Raw genomic sequence first — 27393 nt, 5'->3', positions numbered from 1 at the left:
CCTACCACCCCTGCGGAAGGGCCTGCCTCTTCCTCTGCCTGTCATTTTTTAAATGACCCTGTGACAAAACTCCCAGTCCCTATACTGATAAAGGACTTCTGCAGTATAGGGCAGCAGTCAGCAGTAGTGCACCTCAACCCTATATATTGTGGACCTATGCCAGTCCTTAAGGAATAGCAGACTGTACCTCACTCAACCCTATGTACTGTAGTACCCTATACCTTACCAGTCCTTATAAGGATCTTTGTGGAGCTAGTAGGTTGTGAATGATTAGCAGACTGTACCTCAGTCCCTATACTGATAAAGGACTGCTGCAGTATAGGGCAGCAATCGGCAGTAGTGCACCTCAACCCTATATATTGTGGACCTATACCAGTCCTTAAGGAATAGCAGACTGTACCTCACTCAACCCTATGTACTGTAGTACCCTATATCTTACCAGTCCTTTTAAGGACCATTGTGGAACTAGTAGGTTGTGAATTATTAGCAGACTGTACCTCAGTCCCTATACTGATAAAGGACTGCTGCAGTATAGGGCAGCAGTCAGCAGTAGTGCACCTCAACCCTATATATTGTGGACCTATACCAGTCCTTAAGGAATAGCAGACTGTACCTCACTCAACCCTATGTACTGTAGTACCCTATACCTTACCAGTCCTTATAAGGACCTTTGTGGAGCTAGTAGGTTGTGAATGATTAGCAGACTGTACCTCAGTCCCTATACTGATAAAGGACTGCTGCAGTATAGGGCAGCAGTCAGCAGTAGTGCACCTCAACCCTATATATTGTGGACCTATACCAGTCCTTAAGGGAATAGCAGACTGTACCTCACTCAACCCTATGTACTGTAGTACCCTATACCTTACCAGTCCTTATAAGGACCTTTGTGGAACTAGTAGGTTGTGAATGATTAGCAGACTGTACCTCAGTCCCTATACTGATAAAGGACTGCTGCAGTATAGGGCAGCAGTCAGCAGTAGTGCACCTCAACCCTATATATTGTGGACCTATACCCATCCTTAAGGAATAGCAGACTGTACCTCACTCAACCCTATGTACTGTAGTACCCTATACCTTACCAGTCCTTATAAGGACCTTTGTGGAACTAGTAGGTTGTGAATGATTAGCAGACTGTACCTCAGTCCCTATACTCATAAAGGACTACTGCAGCAGAAGGGCAGCAGTCAGCAGTAGTGCACCTCAACCCTATATATTGTGGACCTATACCAGTCCTTAAGGAATAGCAGACTGTACCTCACTCAACCCTATGTACTGTAGTACCCTATATCTTACCAGTCCTTATAAGGACCTTTGTGGAACTAGTAGGTTGTAAATAATTAGCAGACTGTACCTCAGTCCCTATACTGATAAAGGACTGCTGCAGTATAGGGCAGTAGTCAGCAGTAGTGCACCTCAACCCTATATATTGTGGACCTATACCAGTCCTTAAGGAATAGCAGACTGTACCTCACTCAACCCTATGTACTGTAATACCCTATACCTTACCAGTCCTTATAAGGACCTTTGTGGAACTAGTAGGTTGTGAATGATTAGCAGACTGTACCTCAGTCCCTATACTGATAAAGGACTGCTGCAGTATAGGGCAGCAGTCAGCAGTAGTGCACCTCAACCCTATATATTGTGGACCTATACCAGTCCTTAAGGAATAGCAGACTGTACCTCACTCAACCCTATGTACTGTAGTACCCTATACCTTACCAGTCCTTATAAGGACCTTTATGGAACTAGTAGGTTGTGAATGATTAGCAGACTGTACCTCAGTCCCTATACTCATAAAGGACTACTGCAGCAGAAGGGCAGCAGTCAAGTATAATATTCTTTCTATATTTGGAAGAAAGAATATTATACGTGTATAAGCCTATTACCATACCAGTCCTGAAAAGAACCTTTGTGGACCTAATAGTAACAGCTACTGATTAAACTGACTGTCCCTCACTGCCACACACAGCTTCCTGCCTGTCCCTATTTAAACTAACAAAACACAGGCTGCTGGAACAATAACTTGAATAGCACTCAAAACTATATCCTGTATTACTTTACCATACCAGTCCTGAAAAGGACTTTTTTGGACCTAATAGTAACAGCTGATGATTAAACTGACTGTCCCTGCTACACACAGCGTCCTGTCCCTCTCTCTACACTGACAAAAGACAGGCTGCTGCAACAATCACTAGCACAGCAGTACCTCAAACCTATATCCTGAACTACACCTAACATCTATACTAGTCCTGAAAAGAACTTTTGTGGACCAAATAGCTAGCGATTTGGGCCACTGCAGTCTCTCCCTGCTCCACACAGCAACCTCTCCCTATAGTGACATACGAAAGAATGTAAAATGGCCGCCGGATCGGGTCTATTTATAAGTTGGGGGAATGTCCAAGTGTCCATGTGCTGTAATGTCTCAATTGGCTGTCCTGTACCCCCTGATGGATGTGTCATCATAGGTCAAAGTTCTTTTACACAGTAAACACGGAAGTCCGCCGGGCGAACGGCGGCAATAATCCGCCGATCGGGCGGATGGCGAACAGCCGAAATTCGGCGCGAAGCGACCGCCGGGCGAACCGTTCGGCCATCCCTAGTGACATCATGTACATACATGTGCCACCCTTTCAGAGCTTTGTGCTGTGGCCATGACTCCTGCATACAGTGACATCATCTTGGCTCGGCCAATCAGGCGGCCGGAGCATGCGAACACAGAAGGAAGACTGGGTGAAGATGGAAGCCCTGTCAGCGGTGCCGCTGGAGGGCTTCGTTCTAAGGCAAGCATTTCATAATGTGTTAGTATGCAATGCATACTAGCACATTATGCCATTGTCTTGCAGTTTTTTTTTTATTAGGAATTATGAATTAAGCCTTTGCTACCCCTTTAAGGCATCTATTCTTATCTCTTCTTTTGCAAATCATCAGCCCAATTTGTAGTTGATCGTACACACTCTGAAGCTGTCACAGATCGGCTGTGGTGCTGATCTGTGTCTTATCTGTTACTGCTGTAGGTCGGCTGGTTCCTGTTGTTCCACAGCTTGTGTTCAGTTCTTGCTGCACTCTCTTTTTTACTGACTCGGCTAGTTCTCTTGATTACGTTGTCTTCTGCCCTCCCTGACCTTGGCTCGCTATCCGGCTCTCTTTTGCTTCATCCATCCATCCATCCTTGTCTGACAGTGTCTTCTGGTACTCCCCTAGCAAGCAGGGTGAGCCCAGGGGTCATGACCTGGGGTCAGCACGCAGCTAAGCCCAAACCCTTGTGAGGGGGTCCCTGGCTGGCTCTTAGACTCCACGCCCTGGGAGATCCCGTGTCACCTGCTCACCTGTGGGCTCACTGTAGTAGTACAGTGACAGTTTGCTCAAGCCATGAGCTCCTCAGAGAGTCAGCCACTGTCCAAGGATCAAATGCAACATCTAGTTCAGAGACTTAACTCCCAGTAAGCAAATCAAGAGCAAGGATCTTGCCTCCCATCTGGATCGTCTGCAACTCACTACAACTTCAGCTCCTCCTGTTCCTGCTTCTGCTGGTCCCGTGTTACCTACTACACCTGGCAATCCCTGTTTGCATATGCCGCCGCCACCTCGTTTTTCTGGTGACCCTAAGGCTTGTTGGGGCTTCAGTAATCAGTGTTCCATCCACTTTGAACTCTCCAGCCACCATTTTCCACCTGATCACTCCAAAGTCGCATATATCATCTCTCCTTTCCAGTGATGCTCTAGCTTGGGCCTCCCCACTTTGGGAATCCCACGATTCTATCACCTCTGACCTCCAGCCCTTTTTGGATGCATTCCAGAAAACTTTTGGTGAGCCCGGCAGAGTGTCTTCTGCTGCTGGGGCCCTCCTTCATGTTCTTCAGCAATGAATCACAGTCGGCCAATACGCAGTTCAAATCCGTATGCAGGCCGCTGAATTCAAATGGAATAATGAGACCCTTACTGCTACCTTCTGGCAAGGCGTGTAAAGAATGAACTCACTGGAAGCACCATTCCTACCACATTGCATGATTTATTTGCATTGAGCATTCAAATAGACATTCGCTTCTAGGAGCAGGCCCCAGATCCAGTCATTCCCTGCTGGCCGTCCAGCACGGGTAGTCCAAAGACCTGTAGAATCCTCTCTGTGTTCAATCCCTCACACGTTGGAAGAACCTATGCAGCTTGGGCGAACTCGCCTCATTCCAGAGGAACGTGCCCGGCGCATGGGATTAGGCTTGTGCCTTTATTGTGGCTATAAAGGACATCTTTTGAACTCCTGTCCAGTCCATCTGGGAATGGAGCTGCCGGGAATTTCATTGAACAATCTTTGGCTTCTGAGTTGGACATTGCCTTAGTTGCCTTGGCTATACCCTTCTCTGTGACTGCCAATGAGCCCCATCCGGTTTAAAACTCCTTCTATTTTGTTACGCATTGGGGTTTTGCATGGTGAGGAAATCTCTTTCCTAATTCTGCCTAAATCCTCCAGTCCTATCATCCTAGGCCTTCCATGGTTGCAGAAACACTCCCCGCATCTTGACTGGAACTCTAGACAAGTATTGGCTTGGGGTCCTCAGTGTCAGCAACGATGTATTTCCAAGGTACTACCACCTCCTTCCATTCCTCTGGCAGAGACCTCCACGACTCCCATGTTGCTTTCCCAATATCAGTTCTTCCGAAATGTTTTCTGCAAAAATTCCTCTGATCACCTTCCTCCTCACAGAGACTATGACTGCTCCATTGATCTGTTACCAGGGACCTCTCCCCCCCCCCAGTCTGAGTCTACTCTCTATCTATCCCAGAAACACAAGCCATGTCTGAATACATTCAGAAAAACCTGCAAAAGGGTTTCATCGGGAAATCCAACTCACCTGCCAGAGCCGGGTTTTTCTTTGTAGGGAAAAAAGATGGTGCACTCCATCCATGCATCGACTACAGGAGCCATAACGCCATCACCGTGAAGAACCGATACCCTCTTCCTTTAATTTTGGAACTCTTTGACAGACTGCGAGGTTCTCATGTTTTTACAAAATTGGATCTTAGAGGGGCCTACAATTTAATAAGAATCTGGGAAGGAGATGAGTGGAAGACTGCCTTTAACACCAGGGACGGACATTATGAATATCTTGTGATGCCCTTTGGCCTATGCAATGCCCCAGCTGTCTTTGGTTAAGAAGATCTTCTGCGACCTTATGTATGTATGTATGTTATTGTATATCTGGATGATATTCTTATTTTCTTACCAGACTTAATTACCCATCGTTTCCATGTGAAAGCTGTGCTACAGCGTCTACGGGACAATTGTCTATATCAAAATTGGAGAAATGTCTATTTGAACAAACACAAGTTCCATTTCTGGGCTACATAATCTCGTCACAGGGCCTCCTCATGGACCCAAACAAACTTCAGGCCATTTCTGAGTGGCCCCAGCCCCCTGGTTTTAAAGCCACCCAACGCTTTTTGGGCTTCACCGATTACTATCGCCAATTAATTTGTAACTACTCCACCTTGGTGGCCCCTATTACATCTCTCACCCGCAAGGGTGTCAATGCCCAGCTCTAGTCCCCTGAAACCATTGATGCTTTCCACAAACTCAAGGCAGCCTTCCTCTCCGCCCAATTCTCCTATGTCCAGACATTAAAAAACCCTTTTCTATGGATGTTGATGCCTCTACAGTAGGTGTCGGTGCCATCCTACTCCAAACTCAGAAGGGCAAGTCTCAGCCTTGTGGATTCTTTTCCAAGAAGTTTTCTGATGCTGAAAAGAACTATACCATTGGGGACCATAAGCTACTGGCTATTAAACTAGCTCTTCAAGAATGGTGACATCTTCTAGGGGGTTCTCCCCATTGTATTACCATCTGTACTGATATACTCATAAAAATCTGCAGTATTTACAAACTGTGAAATGCTTGAACCCACGTCAAGCTTGCTGGGCCCTCTATTTAGCCTGCTTCAACTTCAACATTACCTTTCACCCAGGGGCCAAAAACCTTCAAGCCGATGCCTTGTCCAGGTTGTTTGATGTCAACGATTCTGAGAATCACCTAGATCCTGGTCCCATCATCCCTCCACATCATATTCTAGCCACTACTCAGCTCTGGTCTACGCAGCCTCCTCCAGGTAAAACTTTTGTAGTTCCCACACTTTTTCCTAAACTCCTTGCGTGGGCACATGACTCCAAGTTCTCTGGACATCCTGGTATACTCCGTACTTGTGACCTTATTCAGCGTCATTACTGGTGGCCCCCTCTTCATAAGGATGTCAAAGAGTATGTTCTAGCTTGTATGGTTTGTGTATTATCCAAGTCTTCCTCATCCGATTTTATCTCGGATTTGCCCCCCTCAACAGGTTCTACTCTCATCTGGGTAGTGGTGGATCGGTTCTCCAAAATGTGTCACTTGATTCCTCTCCCAGGCCTACCTTCTGCTCCCAGTCTTGCCACAACTTTCATTAAGGAGATCTTTCGTCTTCATGGAATGCCTTCACATATCTTCTCTGACAGAGGAGTTCAATTTACTATTCGGTTTTGGAGAGCCTTGGCCTGCTCCTTTGGGATTAAATTGAACTTTTCATCTGCCTTTCATCCCCAGTCCAATGGGCAAACGGAACATGTCAATCTAAATGTAGAACGTTTTCCCTGTACCTTCATCTCAGCCCACCAAGCTGACTGGGTGAACATTTTTGCCCTGGGCAGAGTTTGCCTTAAACCATCACTCCAATGCCAGTTCTGGAAAATCTCCCTTCTTCACTGTTTATGGGCAGCATCCATCTATTCCCATTTCTCCTCTTGTACCAGCAGCAGCTGAAACCCAAAAGTCTTTCAACTCTATCTGGAAAGAAGTCTCTGAGAATCTTCATCTAGCTGCTTCCAGGCATAAAACAGCAGCAGCTCGTCATCGCCGTCTGGCTCCTAAGTTCCTGCCTGGCGATAGAGTTTGCTCTGTACCCAGCACATCCGACTCCGGGTGCCCTCAATGAAATTTGCCCCTCGCTTCATTGGTCCATTTCCTATTCAGATCAATCCAGTTGTTTTCAAGCTCCGTCTGCCCTCTCATCTCAGGATACCCAACGCTTTCCATGTCTCCATGCTCAGGCCACTGGTCCTCAATCGCTTCTCTCACCCTTCTTCTCACCCCGCTCCTGTGGCTGATACCATGGATCAGTATGAGATTAAAGAAATATTGGACTCCAAATCCTCCAGAGGGAAGCTACTCTATCTGATCGATTGGAAGGGCTATAGTCCAGAGGAGAGATCTTGGGTTCCTGCCACCGATGTTTCATCCCCATGCTTGGTGACCAGATTACATCGGAAATTTCCCTCCAAGCCAGCCCCCCAGATGTGTAGGGGGACCTTGTAAGCGGGGGGGGGGGGTACTGTCACAGATTGGCTACAGTGCTACAACGCTTGTTTCTGAGCTCCCTTCGTGTAACTTGCTTTAACCTGACCTCTCGTGAACTGATATCTTGTGTACCGACTAGTTCTCCTGATTACGTTGTCTGCTGCCCGCCCTGACCTTGGCTCGCTATCTGGCTTTCCTTTGCTTCATTAATCCATCCATCTTTAACTGACAGTGCCTTCTGGTACTCCCCTAGCCAGCAGGGTGAACCCGGGGGTCATGACCTGGGGTCAGCACGCAGCTAAGCCCAAAACCTCGTGAGGGGGTCCCTGGCAGAATACCAGCTGGCCCTTAGACTCCACGCCATGGGGGATCCCATGTCACCTGCTCGCCTGTGGGCTCACTGTAGTAGTACCATGACAGAAGCAACTATTACTTGGTCTTAATTTCTGCCTATGCCTTCTTTTTTGAATTTCAGTATAGAGAGCATGAAAGAAGTTCCAGTCAATTAAGGATAGAACTTTCTTCTCTTCTTTACCTAAACTTTTTGCGCCTAAGGGTAAAACAAATCTTAATGCCTAAGCCCAATTTTGAAACTTTGACATGTGTTAGTAAAACCGTACATATTACAACTACTTTGTGCATACAGGTGGATTATACCTTATTTTTTCAGGACAGATTGGGTTTTTATTTGGTGGTAAATGGTAGCAGATTTCTCCCGGCTCTCTCCCAGCTCAAAAGAAGATACGCAAATATGCGACCCCGTGTAAAAAAGCTCTATCCAGTGGGGCCGCATATTTGCGTATGGTTGACGTGAAGGGATTGAAGTGATAGTAAAGTTCTTTTTTAAAAAAAATGACTGACAGATAGGGTATTTATGACAGGAGAGATCCTGTCAGTATCTTTTATAAAAGCTTCCTCCTACCTGTCATGTACACTGAGCTGCCCATACCCTGCCGATGTGACTCCAGTGTGCATGCAGGGGAGTGATGTCATCTCAGCCCAGCCATTCAAGTAACGGTGAAGACACAAAACTCAGGGAGACTGGAAGAAGATAGAAGCTCCAAGGGCCCACTGGAATGATCACACTGCAGCGCTGGAGGGCTTCTCTAGCAAGTAAGTCTGCCATAATGTACTAATCTGCTGTGCATAAAAAGACATTATGATGTAACCTGGGGGCACTTAAAAAAAAAAATAATAAACCCCATAGCGGCCTTTAAACCTAAGTGCATAAGGGTAAAATTTGCCAATGACTCATTTGTAAAAAGCTGTACAGCAATCTTCAAGGAAATATAGGCATTTACACAAAATACAGTGTAAAGGGTTTCTTTACTAGAGTAAATACAATAATTACGATTTAAATTTGCCTGGTCTCTAAACATTTTTCACAGAACCACAAGAAATCAGGAGTCTCAGATCACTCTGCTGGAGAATTACAAAATAATAAGGCAGAAAATTGAGAAGCTCAAAGAAACACCCTCAGACTGTACCTATGTTGATGAAATGGCTGTGGATGAGAAGGTAAGGCTTTCATAAGACTACAACTCAAATTGCTTTGTCAGTGTTTTTTTAAGCTTATATGTAAATGTCACATTTTGCAGACATTGGAAAACCTGTATAGAGGAATGACATACTTAAGGGAAGCATCTACTCTTATACCACTCTCTAAGAGAGGCATTGGTTACCATCATGGATCAATTCGTGCTAAAGGAAGAACATTTGTAGAAATGCTGTTCAGAATGGGATACATTAGAGTAAGTATTTTACTCTTGTCAAAAATATAGCATGACATTTTGACCAATGTCCCCAAAGAAAACTCAAGGGAGAAGTGGGCCACATCCAGCACATAAAAGATCTAATATTTATCCCACAAAACACTACCCAAGACATAAAAAGAGATTTCATTGGATTGTACATTCACATGCTATCAATACATAAGTTGTACATTAAGAATTTGTATAGTAATCCCTATCAATAGATATTTATGGATCCTACGGGGGCTGGTTCATTCAAACTGGAGGAAAGAAAGTGAAAACAGTTTGGAATGGTGGCCCAGTAGAGACCTATTCAAATTTTACATTAATTTTTTTCTAAAACAAATGATGAAATCTGATTGGTTGCTATTACATCCCCAATTCCAAAAAACGTTATGTTGTATAAAAGCTACATAAAATCAGAATACAATGATTTTTCCAGGTTTCTTTGTTTAACCTTTCAGATATGTATACTGTATGTGTTGCAATACAATTAATACAATTAATTGTACTTCTGTCTCAGTCTGTTTCATGGTTTCTGACAGTACGCGAAGGCCATGAATTCAGAAGATACAGTCAATCCACTTGTTGGTAATATTTTTTTCAGATTTGATGAGCAAGATCACTGCATGGATCAGTTTGCCTTGGCGTTACAAATGCTCCTGAATCGCACGGTCACCTGGAATACCCCACAGTGGCTGCTCCGGTACAACCTGAGTTGCAGGCCAGCCCTGCTGCTGCGCCAGTCTCTGTGCAGGCACCCGCCTCGAGTATTACCTCTATAAGAGGTATGTCTGGTTCTGCTCTGCTTCCCCAGTGATTTGGGGGCGATCCAGTTCAACGCAGAGGGTTTCTCAATCAGGTTGAGATATACTTCGAAATGCTGCCCCAGGTGTTTCCCACGGACAGAAGCAAAGTAGGTTTTGTGATATCTTTGCTTTCTGAGAGAGCCTTGGCCTGGGCTAACCCTCTATGAGTGACACAAAAACCTGTTGTCTTGAGTTACCCTCAGTTTGTGGCCTCCTTTAAAAGGGTTTTTGACGTTCACGCACGCTCCGCTTCTTCTGCCAAGTGCCTCATGTCCATCAAACAGAGTACGAGAACTGTTGCCGACTACGCCATTGAATTCCGCACTCTGGCAGCAGAGGTTGCTTGGAACAATGAGGCCCTCGTGGCTGCTTTTTCTCATGGTCTCTCGGATTCCATGAAGGATGAGATAGCAGCCCGAGATATACCCACTCAGCTGGAGAGCTTGATCTCGTTTGCCATCCTCATTGACTCCAGACTCAGAGAAAGACTTTCTCTTAAGGAGCGCTTGCGGAAGCATCCTGTAAGTTTGCCTCCGAGCTTTGTAGTCCCACCCATGCCTCCCTCACCTCCCATGCCTCCTGGTACCGAGTTGGTCAGTGAAGATGAACCCATGCACCTGGGCTTCACGCGTCTCTCTGCGGATGAGAGAGCCTTTAGGAGGGGGGAGAGATTGTGCCTTTATTGTGGCCAGGCAGGTCACTTTTTGAAGTCTTGTCCTACCCGTCCAGGGATTGCCCGAACCTTGAGGTCCTGTCATGGACAGATCTTAGGTGGCGTTGTTTCGTCCCCAGTTATCCAGAAGGATAAGCCCCTGGTTTTGGTCACCCTTTCTTGGGCTGAGTCGTCCATCGAGATACAGGCTCTAATTGACTCTGGCTGCAGGCCTGTTCATTGATGCTGCATTTGTTTCGCAGAACTCGATTCCGCTACAGCTGCATGACACTCCACTTGCCATTGAGGCTCTTGACGGGAGACCTTTACAGCCTGCCCATGTGACTCATGAGACTGTTCCATTGTCCATGGCCGTAGGGGCTCTTCACCATGAGATAATCCAATTCTAAGTTATTTCCTCACCCAGATTTCCGCTGGTTATTGGTTATCCTTGGTTACAGAGGCATAACCCCTCTTTTGATTGGCTCCGTGCTGAGGTTCTCTCCTGGTCACCACAATGCAGTGAGACATGCTTCCTGAAGGTATCCAAGGTCCTGTGCACCACTTCACTCCCCTCCCTGCCGGAGGAGTACCGTGATTTTGGTGATGTCTTTGATAAAGGTCAAGCCGGTAGTTTGCCTCCACACCGGCGCAATTGACCTTCAACCTGGTGCCATACCTCCTCGTGGCCGGGTTTACCCTTTGTCGGTCTTGGAGGATAAGGCCATGGAGGAGTATGTTGCTGACGCACTTTCATGAGGTTTCATCCACAAGTCCTCGTCTCCTGCTGGTGCTGGTTTCTTCTTTATGAAAAAGAAGAGCGGTGAACTGAGCTCTTGTATAGATTATAGGGGTCTCAATCGTGTCACGATTAAGAATGCCTACCCGATTCCATTGATTACAGAGTTATTTGACCGCCTCAAGGGAGCAACGGTTTTCACAAAGCTTGACCTGAGAGGGGCATACAATCTCGTGCGCATTAGGGAGGGCGATTAGTGGAAAACTGCGTTTATAACCAGAACAGGCCATTATGAAGACCTGGTAATGCCTTTTGGCCTTTGTAACGCCCGGCACTTTTCCAGGAATTTATTAACAATGTCCGCCGAGATTTGTTGCAATTGTGTGTGGTGGTTTATCTCGATGATATCCTTATTATTTCCAAGTCCCTGGAGAGCAACCACACAAATGTCTGTCGTGTACTTCAGAAACTAAGAGAGAACAATCTCTATTGTAAACTGGAGAAGTGCCAATTCCATCATGAACAGGTTACATTCCTGGGCTATGTCATTTCCACTGCTGGTTTTTCGATGGACCCAGAGAAACTGTCGGCAGTCCTACAGTGGCCTTGACCCATGGGTTTACATCCTGCAGCGTTTCCTGGGCTTTGCCAACTACTATTGGAAGTTTATTCGTAACTTATCGTCTCTGGTCAAGCCTCTGACTGATATGACCAGAAAGGACGGTAACCCACAGAGTTGGTCTCTGGCGTCCATTAAGGCCTTTGAGACTCTTAAGGCTGCTTTTGTTTCTGCTCCTGTGTTGGCACATCCTGATCCTACGTTGCCTTTTATCCTATCCTAGGCGCCCTTCTGTCTCAACATCCTAACTCTGAGAGCACTATGCATCCGTGTGGCTACTTTTTCAAGAAATTGTCACCTGCTGAGTGCAATTATGAGATTTGTGACAGAGAGCTATTGGTGATCATTTTAGCCCTGAAAGAATGGAGACATCTCCTTGAAGGTACCACTGTGCCCCTTCTTATTCTTACTGACCATAAGAATCTTACATTCTTGTCTGAGGCTAAGCGACTCTCTCCCAGAAGGGCGCGATGGGCTCTTTTTTTGTCGAGCTTTAATTACATTGTCTCATTCTTACCCGGTACTAAAAAAGTAAGGGCTGATGCCTTGTCACGACAATTTTCCTCCACTTCCAAGTTGGAGTCGGTTTCGGTTCCTATGATTCCTCCTGATCGTATCTTGGCTACGGTTCGCACCAGTCTTACTTCTCCTTTGGGTGAGAAAAATCTTGCTGCTCAGGTCCATGCTCCTCCTGATAAACCTTGTGACCGCTGCTTTGTCCCAGAGAGTCTCCGTACTGCAGTGCTCCAGACTTACCATTCTCCCAAGGCAGCTGGCCATCCTGGGAAGAATCAACTCATTTGGGCCATCTCCCAACAATTCTGGTGGCCTAGTCTACGGGCTGATGTTACTGCCTTCGTTGATGCCTGTCCCGTGTGTGCTCAGAGTTAGACTCCGCGACACCTTCCAGTGGGCCTCCTACAACCCTTACCCAATGGAGAGAGGCCCTGGACTCACTTGTCTATGGATTTTATTGTGGAATTGCCCAACTCCCAAGGCAACACTGTTAACCTTATGGTGGTTGACCGGTTCTCAAAGATGTGTCATTGTATTCCACTTAAGAAGTTGCCCACCTCTAAGAAACTGGCTTCCATTTTTGCTCGGGAGATCTTTCGCTTATATGGGCTACCCAAGGTGATTGTCTCGGATAGGGGCAGTCAGATAGTCTCCCGGTTCTGGTGAGCTTTTTGTGCACAGTTGGGAATCCAGCTTGCGTTCTCTTCTGCGTATCACCCGCAGTCTAATGGGGCCGCAGAACGTGCCAATCAGTCCTTGGAGCAATTCCTATGTTGCTATATTTCTGACCATCATAACAATTGGTCTGACCTATTACCTTGGGCGGAGTTTGCTCACAACAGTGCCTTGAATTCTGCCTCCCGATTGTCTCCATTTATGGTGAATTATGGTTTCCAACCTTCCATGTTGCCTGACTCCTTTGTTCCACAGAGTATTCCTGTGTTAGAGGAGCATCTCCGTGGTCTTCGTTCCACTTGGGTACAAGTCCAGGAGGCTTTGCGTCATGCTAATGATAGGTACAGACTCCATGCCGACCGCAGACACCTGCCTGCACCTTCCTACCAGGTTGGGGACAAGGTCTAGCTGTCATCTCGCAACCTCCGGCTTCGTGTTCCCTCACTGAAGTTTGCACCTCGGTTTATTGGTCCTTTACGTATCCTTTGCAGGATTAACCCAGTAGCTTACGCGTTGGACCTTCCTCCTAGTATGCGCATCTCAAATGTGTTTCATGTCTCCTTATTGAAACCGTTGGTCTGTAACCGATTTACCACCTCGGTGCCACGTCCTCACTCTATTCAGGTTGAGAACCATGAGGGGTATGAGGTACAATACTTTGGTGACTCCCGTAGGTTCCGTGGGCGCATACAGTACCTGATGCATTGGAAGGGGTACGGTCCGGAGGAACGCTCCTGGGTTTCATCCTCTGACGTTCATGCCCCTGTCCTCCTCCGCGAGTTCCATAGATGGTTTCCCCTCAAGCCCGGTGGCCCTCTGAGGGAGAGGGGTCATTGAGGGGGGGGTATTGTCAGGGCTGGCTTAGCCCTTCCTCCTCTGGGCTGGCCGCTCAGCTGTCGGCTAATTGCCAGCTCTCTTCTCTTTCCACAGTTACCAGCTGTTCCCAATGATGCTTGTGTGACCTGCCTATTTAAAGCCTTCCAACTCACTCTTTCCTTTGCCTTCGCGTTGGTCGCATCACAAGGAACCATCTCCAGCTGTTTGTTTCAAGACTAGCTTGCTGACATCCCTCCTGGCTTCTTATCCTGCTTGCAGTTGCTCTCCTTGGATCCCTGACTTCTGGCCTGGCTGATTACCCGATCTGGTTAATGAACTTTGGACTGGCTGACTACCCGATCTGTCTACTGGGCTCTGGCTATGCTCAACTACGCTTTTTTCTATTTACCTTTTTATTTTTATTAATAAACAAGTGTGATTTGATTGTACTTCTGTCTCAGTCTGTTTCATGGTTTCTGATAATAACGTAAAAGAAACAGGGAATTGGCGTTGCTAAAAGTAAATGGTGCCCTCTCTGATCCAAGCAAGGATTGATAGATAGGTGGATACTGAAACCCTATTAAATTAAACCAGTGAGTCACAAATACATATACAGTGTGGTGTGCATACATAACTAGTTGTGAAAACAGGAAAATGTCATGGTTATGCAGTGATCTTCCTCTGTTTGCTTGCCTCCCCTCATGTCTTCAGACTAAGAGGCCAGCCACTTCCACCTGGTGGTTTTTTATAACCTCTCCTCTAAGCATGGCTCCACCCCAGGCCCTATCAGGGAGCCCTATATTAACCTGTGCACTGCAGGCCATCAGGGCTGATCAACCATTGTGTATTCCTTTGTGTGTTAGCTTTCTGTTTCCTGCCGTGTGCTCTGCTACTGTTTTCCGTTACCGACTTTGGCGTGTCTTGACTATCCCTGTTTGCCTGTGATCCTGACCTTTTGGCGTGTACCCGATTATTCTTGTCTGCTTGTGGCCCCGACCTTGGCTTTGTCCCTCACCATCCCTATCCTCCTGTTGCCTACTGTGGGTGTGAACTGGGGGACCCTGGGGGTCGCGACCTGGAGCCAGTTGCAGCCAAGTCCATCCTCACCACCAGAGGCGCTGGTGAACACCAGCTGGCTCTTAGACTCTGCGCCCCAGGGAATCTTACGCTCTAACCCCAGTGGGATCTGTCCCCCGTCTGCAGCAGTCAGCCGTAGGGTCCACAATCTTGCTGCGCACTCCAGATCCCTACGGTGTGCACCTGTCACCTCGCCTCAAGGTGACCTGACAGAAAATCTACCACAAAATATATATATATACAGTGGTGTGAAAAAGTGTTTGCCCCCTTCCTCATTTCCTGTTCCTTTGCATGTTTGTCACACTTAAGTGTTTCGGAACATCAAACCAATTTAAACAATAGTCAAGGACAACACAAGTAAACACAAAATGCAATTTGTAAATGAAGGTGTTTATTATTAAAGGTGAAAAAAAATCCAAACCATCATGGCCCTGTGTGAAAAAGTGATTGCCCCCTAAACCTAATAACTGGTTGGGCCACCCTTAGCAGCAACAACTGCAACCAAGCCTTTGCGATAACGTGCAATGAGGCTTTTACAGCGTCCTGGAGGATTTTTGGCCCACTCATCTTTGCAGAATTGTCCTAATTCAGTTACATTAGAGGGTTTTCGAGCATGAACGGCCTTTTTCGGCAAACACTTTTTCACACCACTGTATATATATATATATATATATATATATATATATATATATATATATATATATATATATATATATTGTGAGGGGTTAGCGCGGCAGCGGGTGTGTGTGACCCCCTGGATGGGTTCACAACACAAAATCAGGCACAGCAGACAGCGTTGTAGGTGCAAAAAAAATAAAAAGATGCGGTTTATTTATGCTACATGCAGTGAGACATATAACAGCCAAACAAAAATAAAACATGAAAATAAATCCTGGTCAGCTTGACCTCTAATTACACACTTAGATTCCCTATCTAACAACTGAGTGCAGCCTTGTGCTGCACCAGTCCCTGTCTGTGTGTGTATCCCAAACGCAAAGTGATAAATCTAACAATTCTTAAACTAAAAATGATTAGTAAAACCATCTAATACAAAATATATATGTATACCATCAAAAATTAGTCCATGCTGTCATCCTAATGACCAAAAACAACAACCTTTCATTATTCTTCTGTGTGAAAAGTCAAAAAATATAAAAATAATAAATGGTAAATATAAAGTGACTTTGAACTTGTGAAGACAATGTGTGTTAAAGTGACTTCCTGAGTATTCAAAAGGTGATTCTTTAACGTAAATAAGGTGGCAAACGAGTGCATCTAAAATGGAGTGACTTCTTGTGCTCCCCCATAAGTATTTGCACTCACCAGAGGCCCTCACCCCTGCAGGAGTAGGGAGTGTAAGGTATTAATAAGGTATTTAGCCAATCCAGATGTCCCCAGAGCATGTTGAACTCTCCAAATCCAAATCAGGAATATATATAAACCGGCATCCACATGTTTATTGGATAAAAGAGTCATAAGTTTAAAAAACAGGGCTGGAAACAACTTGCCCCGTCAGCCAAAGGAATAGTGAAATTGCCAATTCTGCGGTCTGGACGGCGTGCGTTCCACAGACTATAACAGGTATACCGGAAGTGGCCAGAAGTGACGTTGACGTCAATGTGTACCAAGGCTTCCTGGTGTACTGTTTCAAATCTACTTCTAGCAGGCAGGTTATTCAGTTTGCTGCAGTGTATTTAATATATATATATATATATATATATATATATATATATATATATATATATATATATATATATACACACCACTGCATACAGTCTAGCTATATCTGACTGCAGGCCGTTCCTGTTGTACTTTTTCTAATATACTTCAGGCCGTGTACACAGTATCGTGCAGTAGCTACTACTTTTCTGGTGGTGTACACAGTACACAATACATACAATGCACCCATAGTTGCTATTAGACTTCTGTTGGTTTACACAGTACCGTGCACTCCTAGTGCAGTTGCTACTACTTTTCTGGTGGTGTACACAATACAAACAGTGCACCCATATTTGCTATTAGACTTCTGGTGGTGTACACCATACAGTGCACCCATAGTTGTTATTAAACTCCTGTTGGTGTACACAGTACCATGCACCCATGCAGTTGCTACTACTTTTCTGGTGGTGTACACAGTACACAATACAGTGTAACACTGAATAAATGGCTGCACTCCAAGATCTATCAAAATTCTTATTTAATAATGAACATCCCAAATGTTACAGACTGTTCAAATGGTAGATGTGTTTCACACACTAACAGGTGCACTTATTCATTACATTAATGGTAATGTAATGAATAAGCGCACCTGTTAGTATGTGAAACGCATCTACCATTTGAACGGTATGTAACATTTGGGATGTTTGTTATTAAATAAGAATTTTGATGGATCTTGGAGAGCAGCTATTTCTTCAGTGTTGATTGTATGCGGAGGCGAGCCGAGGCGGGCACCTGTGATATCATTAGGCTTCCTGTTTCACCTGGAGCAGTGAATTCTTTTGTTTGGATACAAAATACAGTGTAGTGTGATGTTGCAAAACAAAATCCCCATCGTGTCCAGAAGGTCACCAAGGTGAGGCAGACCTTGTCCCCAACCTGGTAGGAAGGTGCAGGCAGGTGTCTGCGGTCGGCATGGAGTCTGTACCTATAATTAGCATGTCGCAAAGCCTCCTGGACTTGTGCCCAAGTGGAACGAAGACCACGGAGATGCTCCTCTAACGCAGGAATACTCTGTGGAACAAATGAGGCAGGCAACACGGAAGGTTGGAAACCATAGTTTGCTATAAACGGGGACAAATGGGAATCTGAATTCAAGGCACTATTGTGAGCAAACTCCGCCCATGGTAAGAGGTCTGACCAGTTGTTATGATGGTCAGAAATATAGCAATGTAGGAATTGCTCCAAGGACTGATTGGCACATTCTGTGGCCTCATTAGACTGCGGGTGATATGCAGAGGAGAAAGCAAGCTGAATACCCAACTGTGCACAAAAGGCTCACCAGAACTGGGACACAAACTGACTACCCCTGTCTGAGACAATCACATTGGGTAGCCCATGTAAGCGGAAGATCTCCAGAAGAAAAATAGAAGCCAATTCCTTAGAAGTAGGCAACTTCTTGAGTGGAATGCAATGCATCATTTTCGAGAAGCGGTCAACCACCATAAGGATAACAGTGTTGCCCTGGGAGTTGGGTAACTCCACAATGAAATCCATGGACAGGTGGGTCCAGGGCCTCTCTCCACTGAGTATGGGTTGTAGGCGGCCCACTGGAAGGTGTCATGGAGTCTTAGTCTGAGCACACACAGAACAGGCAGCTACGAAGGCGGTTACATTAGCATGTAGACTAGGCCACCAAAATTGTTGGGAAATGGCCCAAAAGAATTGATTCTTCCCAGGGTGGCCAGCAGCCTTGGGAGAATGGTAAGTCTGGAGCATGGCAATACAGAGACTCTTGGGAACAAAGCAGTGGTCACAAGGTTTCTCAGGAGGAGCATCGACCCGAACAGCAAGAATTTTGTCATCCAAAGGAGAAGTAACACTGGTGTAAAACGTAGCCAGAATACGATCAGGAGGAATCACAGGAACCGGAACCAACTCAATCTTGGAAGTGGAGGAAAATTGTCATGACAAGGCATCAGCCCTTACATTCTTAGTACCAGGTAAGAATGAGGGAAAGGGGGGAAAACACTGCGCTAAAGCTAAAGTGAAAAAGTGCAAAATACAGCAGCTAACACTTAAACAAACAAAGCTGATCCGAATAAATGAAAAATAGGGTAGCGCTAATATAAAAGCATATAATTATGTATGTGTAAAATGGGCCTAAATATATAAGATACCAATGAAGACTAATCATATAAATAGTCCATAACGGTATAACACAAGTGAGTGAAAGAAATTTTAACTAATAATAGAAAGTGCGGATATAAAGTCCACACTTCGCTGGGTATATAAGTTCTGTACTGAAAGAAACAGAGCAATGTCCCAGTAGGCAGTCCGCATATATTATTGTCAGAAACCATGAATCAGACCGAGACAGAAGTACAATTAACCACTTACAGACCAGACCATTTTGCTGATCAAAGACCAGACCACTTTTTGCGATTCGGCACTGCGTCGCTTTAACTGACAATTGTGCTGTCGTGCGACGTGGCTCCCAAACAAAATTGACGTCCTTTTTTTCCCACAAATAGAGCTTTCTTTTGGTGGTATTTGATCACCTCTGCGGTTTTTTTTTTTTTTGCGCTATAAACAAAAATAGAGCGACAATTTTGAAAAAAACACATTCTTTTTTATTTATGTTATAATAAATATCCCCCAAAAATATATAAAAAAAAACATTTTTTTCCCTCAGTTTAGGCCGATACGTATTCTTCTACATATTTTTGGTAAAAAAAAATCGCAAAAAGCGATCATTAATTGGTTTGCGCAAAAGTTATAGCGTTTACAAAATAGGGGATAGTTTTATGGCATTTTTATTAATATTTTTTTTTATTAGTAATGGCAGCGATCAGCGATTTTTATTGTGACTGCGACATAATGGTGGACATATCGGACATTTTTGACACATTTTTGGGACCATTGTCATTTATACCGCAATCACTGCTATATAAATGCAGTGATTCCTGTGTAAATGACACTGGCAGTGAAGGGGTTAACCAGTGGGTGGCAGTGTAGGGGTTAAGTGTTCCTAGGGGGTGTGTTACTAACTGTTGGGGGCTGGGCTTTAATTTAGTGAACACTGATCTCTGCTCCAATCACATGGAGCAGAGATCAGCGTCACTAGTTGCTAGGCAGAATGGAAAAATGCTGTTTACAACGGCATTTCTTCATTCGTTCGCTCCGTGAGATGATCGCGGGTATGCCCGCGGCGATCGAGTCCACGGGTCCCGCGTCCGGACTCATGGGGGTCCCGACCAGCGTGGGAGCGATGGCAGGGCGGCAAATTTAAAAGGACGTACAGGTACGCCCATTTGCCTGCCCATGCCATTCTGCCGACGTACATCGGCGTGCGCTGGTCGGCAACTGGTTAAATCACACTTGTTTATTAAATAAAAATAAAAAGGTAAATAGAAAAAGCATAGTCAAAGCATAGCTAGAGCCCAGTAACTGGATCAAGTAGTCAGCTGGGCCAGAGTTCAATAAACAGATCGGGTAATCAGCCGGGCCAGAGTTCAATAAACAGATCAGGTAATCAGCCAGGCCAGGAGTCGGGGATCCAAGTAGAGCAACAGTAAGCAGGATAAGGAGCCAGAAGGGATGTCAGCAAGCCAGTCTTTAAACAGAACTACAGGAGATGGTTTCTTGTGATGTGACCAAGGTGAAGGCAGAGGTGAAGTGAGCTGGACAGCTTTAAGTAGGCAGGTCCGGCGAGCATGATCAGGAACAGCTGGTAACTGTGGAGAGAGATGAGAGCTGGCAATTAGCCAACAGCAGAGCAGCCAGCCCAGAGAAGGAAGGGCTAAGCCAGCCCTGATAGTAGCTCATCTTTGCTTATAAAATAGTTAAATTCAATGATCCATTCTCTAGTCAATGGAGTAATAGATGATTTCCAAAATTTAGGAATCAAGGTTCTGCCAGCTAAAAATGATGAATCAAAGAAGACCCTTTTTAATATATTTGAAAGAACCAGGGTCATGAAAAGGAGAACTACTACAGGTTGTTCAGGCCAATGTTGCTTTGTGATTAGGCAGCTCAATTGAAATGCGGCTTTCCAGAATGACTGAATATCAGGACATCACCACCAAATGCAGAGATGCGTACCGTCTGGCCTCCTGACCACATTTACAACATCGGTCAGGAATGGAAGGATTGTTTTTATGAATGAATGAATGAAATACTTGTATAGCGCACAATGCGAACTGAATCGCCTCTAGGCGCTGTGGCGAGCTTTGATCATCTGCTAAAAGAGGAAGGTCTTCAGTTTTTTCCTAAAAGCCAGGTGATTTTCTTCCAGGCGGATGTTGATTGGTAGAGCATTCCATAGCCGAGGCCCTTGGACAGCGAATCTCCGATCACCCTTGGATTTATACCGGGCTTTGGGCACGAGGAGGAGGTTTTTGTTGGCTGATCGAAGACTGCGGTTTGGTGTGTAATGATTTATTTTCTCCATTAGGTATTGCGGAGCTTCTCTATGCACGCATTTGTGGGTGAGGCAAAGGGTCTTGAACGTGATCCGATTTTTTACGGTTAGCCAATGTAAGCTCCTCAGTGAAGGAGAAATGGATTCCCAGGGTTTTTTTCCTGTTATCAGCCTTGCCGCCGTGTTTTGGATCAGTTGTAATCGCGCAAGTTGATATTGTGGTAATCCTATGTAAAGCGAGTTTGCGTAGTCCAGTCGTGAATTAATGATTGTTCCAACTACCACTGCTTTGTCATTCTTTGGGATAAAAGGGATGAGTCTGTGAAGCATGCGCAGCAGATGGTGAGATCGACTGACTACAGATCCTATTTGCGCATCCATTGACATTTGTGCGTCTAAAATAACCCAGAGACTCTTCGCTTTGGTCTTTGGGGAGATAGTCTGCCCAAAGACGGTTGGTGGAGACCAGGAGGTTTTGGTTGCAGGCTTATGATTTGGGTGTAAGATAAGAAGCTCTGTCTTTGATTGGTTCAGCTGGAGGGAGTTGGTGGTCATCCAGTCCTCTATTGATTTGAGGCAGTTTTCAAGTTGTTGTTGGTGATCTTTTTTTCCATTGATCCGGAAATAAAGTTGCGTGTCGTCAGCGTAAGAGTGGAAGCAGAGATCTGAGCATCTGATGATTTGAAGGAGTGGGCGAATGTAAATGTTGAAGAGAACGGGTGACAACGGAGAGCCTTGAGGGACTCCGCAGGTGACTGCCCGAGTTTCGGAGAGGAAGTTTCCTAGTTTCACTGTCTGTGACCGATTTCCTAGGAAGGACGCGAACCATTGGAGATCTATGTCTTGGACTCCGGCTACTTCTGTGAGGCGGACGAGTAGAGTATTGTGATCTACTGTATCAAACGCTGCACTTAGGTCTAGCAGTACGAGGAGACACGGCTCTCCGTCATCTGCTGCTTCTAGGGCGTCATCCCAAATCTTGAGGAGAGCTGTTTCTGTTCCATGACCCGGGCGGAAGCCTGATTGCAGCGGGTCCAGGAGTTTGTGAGTATCCAGGTGAAGTTGTAGCTGATGTACTACAGCTTTCTCTATGATCTTAGAAATGGTGTTGAGGCTTGTAATCGGCCTACGGTTGTTTGGATCCTGAGGGTCCAGGTTTGGTTTCTTGAGTAGAGGTTTGACGATGCCTTGTTTGAGGATGCTGGGAACAATCCCTTCGTGGAATGATCGGTTTATGAGGTGGGTTATGGTTGGAGCCACGATGTCGGAGCATTCTTTCAGTAGTTTTGTGGGGATGATGTCAATAGGTGAGGTACTGTCACGCAGTTTATTAATGATGTTTTTTGCGGTGTCTACGGTAATTGGGGATAGTGAAAATTTTGGCGGTTGCGGTATGTTGGTGCAGACATCCTCTTTATGTATTTGCTGGCTGAGGTTGGATGTTTTCTTCTGACAAATTGTTTCCCTGATGGTTTTGACTTTATCGATGAAAAAATCCGACAGTTTGTCACAGTAATCCTGGGATTCGCTTTCTGGGGGTTCTAGGCACACCGGATTCATTGATTGATTAACCAGTTTAAACAGTTCCCGTGGTTGGTTTGTGGCCGTTGAGATTGTATATGAGAAGTGGTCCTTTTTGGCTTTGAAGATTGCTTTCCGATAATTTTAGAAACATAGAAAAGTGAGTGCAGAAAAAAAAGCAGAGTGGTCCATCGATTTTAATTTGATGAATTAATGAAGGGGTTCTATACCACCTAGTCAATAATGTATAGCTTCTCTCTTGATTGGCAGAAGTAATGGAAAGTTTGAATGTAAGTAAGAAGGCTTTATCCCACATTTAAAGTGCCTTGCGAAAGTATTCGGCCCTCTTGAACTTTTCTGTTTCAATATGTTTATTGTGAGTTTTTGAATAAACAGTAGTAAACAAAAGAGCATAATCATCTCCTTGTGAGCCCTCGCAGGGGCCACTAATCACGAATATAAATCCAAAGGGCTAACCATCACAATATATTTCTAATAAACTCAGGATAATAAAGTGAGATGAGTAAAAAATGGAATCTAGACTGATTCAGTGTCAAACAACTCGTCTCTTAATTATGTTCTGCGAGTAAGCCCTGTTCCTGCCACCCCCGTCCGTGGGAGGTAGCAGTTTTTAATTAGCAATGGGAGAGATTACTAATGAGAGAGAAGAGAACTAGAGAACAGAAGAAAGAAGGGTAGGGAGAAAGAGAAGACAGAAAAGAAAGAGAGAAAAAAAAGGGGGGGGGAGAAAAGGAAGGGGGGAAAGCTCGGGCTCGGACGCCCCGCCAGGAGAATTCAGACCAAGCCCAGGCATGCCGCTTGGAGCGTGGGGAACTCATAAGAGATCCATGGCTCCCAGATCTTCAGAAATTTAGCATGAGAGTCATGGACAATACTGGACATACGTTCTTGAAGTAACATAGCAGTCATACATGTCTTAATCCCTTGAAAATCTACCCGTTGTGACTTCCAGGCTTGGGCAATGGTCCTCTTGGCCGCTATAAATAGATAGGCAGCCAGCTTCTGTTGAGGGCCGCGCAGGCCAGGAACCGGGCAGTGTAGGAGAGCTAGCCTAGCGTCCCTTCGAATCGTTAGATGAAAGAGTGTCTGCAGTAAACCAAAGATCCTAGACCAGAACCCCACCAACCTTGGGCAAGCCCACCAGGTGTGCATGACATCACCTCGCTGACCACAGTTGCGGAAGCATCTGTCAGTACTCCCAGGGAACGCCCGGGCCGTGCGGGCAGGCACCCAATACCATCGGAACATTACTTTATATGCGACCTCTAAGGTATTTGTGTTGAACGAGCATTTGGCGACCGTGTGCCAGGCTCTGTTCCAATCCTCAGGGTCTACTGGGGCCTGAAGGTCCTTTTCCCATTGAGTCATATAAGAGAGGGGTGCTGATGGCGGGCGACCATTCAGGGAGGCATAAATGGCCGAGATGAGGCCCGGGGACCCTGGGGAGTGATGGCATGTATGTTCAAAAAAAGTTTTTTGGAAGGGATAGGTGGACGTGCGGCGCAATGCCCCAATCCAGTGCTTTAATTGGATAAAGTGATAATGCTCCGTGACCGGCGCCCCCTGTGCTTCCCTGATACTCTCCCAGGAGGGGAAAGAACGTGAAGATAGAAAATTTTGAACTTGTGGGTAGCCATGCGAAGACCACCAGGAGAATGCCTGGGGCTCCACATGACCGGGAAGGAAAAGAGGGTTATGGGTGATGGGTAGTAGGGGTAGGAAGGGGGACATCAAATTGTTAACAGATCGAACTGAGTCCCACACCTGCAGACCATGAAGCAGCATGGGGCTTAGAGAGGGAGGGCGTAGATTCCTGGGGAGCCATAGGAGTGCCTGAAGTGAACACGGGTCAGAACCAGGTACCTCAAGGAGCACCCACAGAGGAACATCCGTGGTTGCATGAAGCATGGTCAATGGGGAGATCTGGGCTGCAACGTAGTATTTAGAGATGTTGGGGACCCCCAGGCCTCCCCGGAGCCTGTGGGTATAAAGGGTCGCTCTAGGTACCCTAGGGCGTTTGCGCTCCCATATAAATTGGAGGATCCTATTCTGCAGGAGTCGAAGGAAAAAAGCGGGTACCCGGACAGGCAGAGTGCGAAAATAATAAAGGACTTTGGGAAGTATCGTCATCTTTGCCGCCGAGATCCTCCCCACCCAGGAGAGTGAGGGAAATTGCCAGGATTGCATAAGGGTGGACACCATGCGTAACAGGGGATAATAATTGGCAGAGAATAGGGAGGAGTAAGCTGGGGTCAATTTGACACCTAAATAGTCAATCGAGTGTGATGCCCAACGATAAGGAAAATGGTCTTGAAGTCGCTGTACCAGTTCCAAAGGGAGGTTAACATTCAGCGCTGTGGTTTTGGAGTGGTTAATTTGGAGACCTGAGAAGGCTGAAAATTGATCTAATACAAGTTGCAGGTTGGGCAGGGAGATGAGCGGGTTTGAAATGGTCAAGAGGGCGTCGTCCGCGAACAGGTTCACTTTGTATTGAGTGCCCGCGTAAGGAATTCCCGAGATATCACTATTGGCCCTGATCGCCGCCGCCAGCGGCTCCAAGGCCAGGATAAACAGTGCCGGGGACAGGGGGCAGCCCTGTCTAGTTCCCCGGAGTATCGGGAAAGGGTCCGAAAGGAAGCTCACGTATTTTACTGATGCCGACGGTGCGGAATATAGGGCTTGGATCCATTGCAGGAAATGTGGACCAAATCCCCATTTGGTTAGAACAAAATAAAGGTAATCCCACGAGAGCGAATCAAACGCTTTATATATGTCTAGGGAAAGCAAGAGTCCTGGAATTTTGCGCTGATTAAGTATATGGAGGAGATGGACCACCTTGCGGACATTATCCCCCGCCTGGCAACCGGGTACAAAGCCCACCTGATCCCTGTGAATGAGGGCCTGAAGATATCTGTTGACCCGCGCACTTAGGACCTTGCCCAGTACCTTCAGGTCAACATTCAACAAGGAGATGGGACGAAAGGACTGTGGGTCCGTGGCCTCCTCAGGCGACTTAGGTATCATAGTGATATGGGCTTTCAGCGAGTCCGGCGAAGGTCTCGCGCCGTCCCGCCAGGCGTTGAAATAAGATGTGAGATGGGGCGTGAGCAGGGGTGCAAAGGTCTTATAATATAGACCGGTGAAGCCGTCCGGACCCGGAGCCTTGGAAGGCTTAAGGGACGTTAGGGCTTGGGCGACCTCCATTTCCGTTATAGGAGCATTCAAATTATCTCATGCCGCCAAGGACAATGTAGGGAGGTCAATCAATTGGAAGAATCTCTCAGCCCTGTCTCAGTCGAAGGCTGCCGGTCTATTATATAGGGATGAGAGGAAGGAAGCAAAGCCTGCCACTACTTTAGATGGGTTTGACGTAAGTCCCCCTCCCGTCACCTGCAGTCGAACCGGCCTGCCCGGGCGTCCCACTGAATTAAGTTTCCTAGCCAACATAGGACCAGGTTTGTTCGAGCAACTATAAAACTTATATTTGGACCAACGCAGGGCCTTTTCCGCCTGAGCAGAGGCGAGCAGGTCCAACTCAGTGGCCAATGTGTCCGCCTATGGGTTACCGTAGGGTGCGCCTTCCATGTCGCGTCCGCCGCCTCTAATAAGGAGATCAATTCCCGTATCCGCTGCTCTCTGGCCCGCTTTGTACGGGAAGCGATCTGGATCAAGTGTCCCCTGACCGTCGCCTTGTGGGCTTCCCACAAGGCGACGGGAGAGCCGACCGAGCCCACATTTTCTGCAAAATAAGTTTGGATATGAGTTTCTATCTGGGAGGATGTAGCTTTCGTACTTAGGAGGGATTCGTTAAGCCGCCAAAGATAGGCTGGGCGGGAGAATCCCGCCCAAGTGATTCCAAAGATCAGGGGATCGTGGTCGGACCACGGAGAGGTGGCAATAGTGATCTTTTGTACCAATGGCAGGGAGCTAAGTTGCAGGAACACGTGGTCTATCCTACAAAAACTCTGATGGGGGTTAGAGAAAAAGGTAAAATCCCGAGACAATGGATGTAGCTCACGCCACACGTCCACCATGCCATAAGATTGGAAAAGATCATGCAATAGTTGTTCCTGAGAGGCATCACGGGACGGAGGCACTTCCCTGAGACTACGCCTGTCCAAAGAGGAGTTAAAAACAGAGTTTGAGTCTCCCATCATAATCAGAAGGCCTTTTTGGTGCCTGGTGATCACTTGAAGTAGGTGGGAGAAAAACTTCTGCTGAAATGAGTTAGGAGCGTAGTATCCAACCAAAGTGACCTCCTGGTCCCACAGGGTGCCCTGCAGGATCAAATATCTACCCGTAGGGTCTGCTATTTCTTTAGAACAGATAAATTGGAGATTACGCCGGAAGGCCATCAGCACCCCTCTATGTTTCTCAGTGGCAGAGGCCGTAAAAAACATCGGATAATGGGGGGACAAATATTTGGGGGATGAGGATTGGGAGAACCTGGTCTCCTGCAGACACACCACATCAATAGATTGTGATTTTAAATGGCGGAAGACCTTCGATCTCTTATTGGGGGAGTTGAACCCATGTATGTTCTGCGAGAATATTTTCAACTCATTTTGAGCCATCTGGGGAGCAAAGGAAGGTACATATAATGATAGCGCAGCCAGCAAGGTACATACTTACCCTGATCCCATGGCGAGGCAGTCCGAGCCCGAGTAGGGGAGCGGGAGGGAGGAGAACACAGAGGAGAAGAGGAAGAAAGAGAAGAGAAAACATTGAATAGACATGTGACACACATAAACACCACAATGGGTGGGCTTAGCATCCCGTTACCGGACACTAATATAGGTG

At 46.2% G+C, this 27393-nt stretch overlaps 1 protein-coding gene across 2 annotated transcripts in view; it reads left to right on the top strand.

Annotated features, from left to right (window-relative positions):
• LOC143975136 (putative ATP-dependent RNA helicase DDX60) overlaps positions 1 to 27393 on the top strand; it is a 595575-nt gene that overhangs the window by 361024 nt on the left and 207158 nt on the right. For both annotated transcript variants that reach the window (XM_077477174.1, XM_077477173.1), the window contains exons 28-29: positions 8707 to 8836; positions 8917 to 9069. In XM_077477174.1, coding sequence (XP_077333300.1) covers positions 8707 to 8836; positions 8917 to 9069 — 283 coding nt within the window. The remainder of the gene's footprint in view (positions 1 to 8706; positions 8837 to 8916; positions 9070 to 27393) is intronic.

This window comes from Lithobates pipiens, unplaced genomic scaffold (genome assembly GCF_037356315.1).
Source record: "Lithobates pipiens isolate NorthernLeopardFrog02 unplaced genomic scaffold, aLitPip1_a1.2 Scaffold_13, whole genome shotgun sequence".
Classification (NCBI taxonomy): domain Eukaryota; kingdom Metazoa; phylum Chordata; class Amphibia; order Anura; family Ranidae; genus Lithobates; species Lithobates pipiens.
Note: the sequence above shows the minus strand (reverse complement) of the source record. Positions and strands in the feature narration are given on the sequence as shown.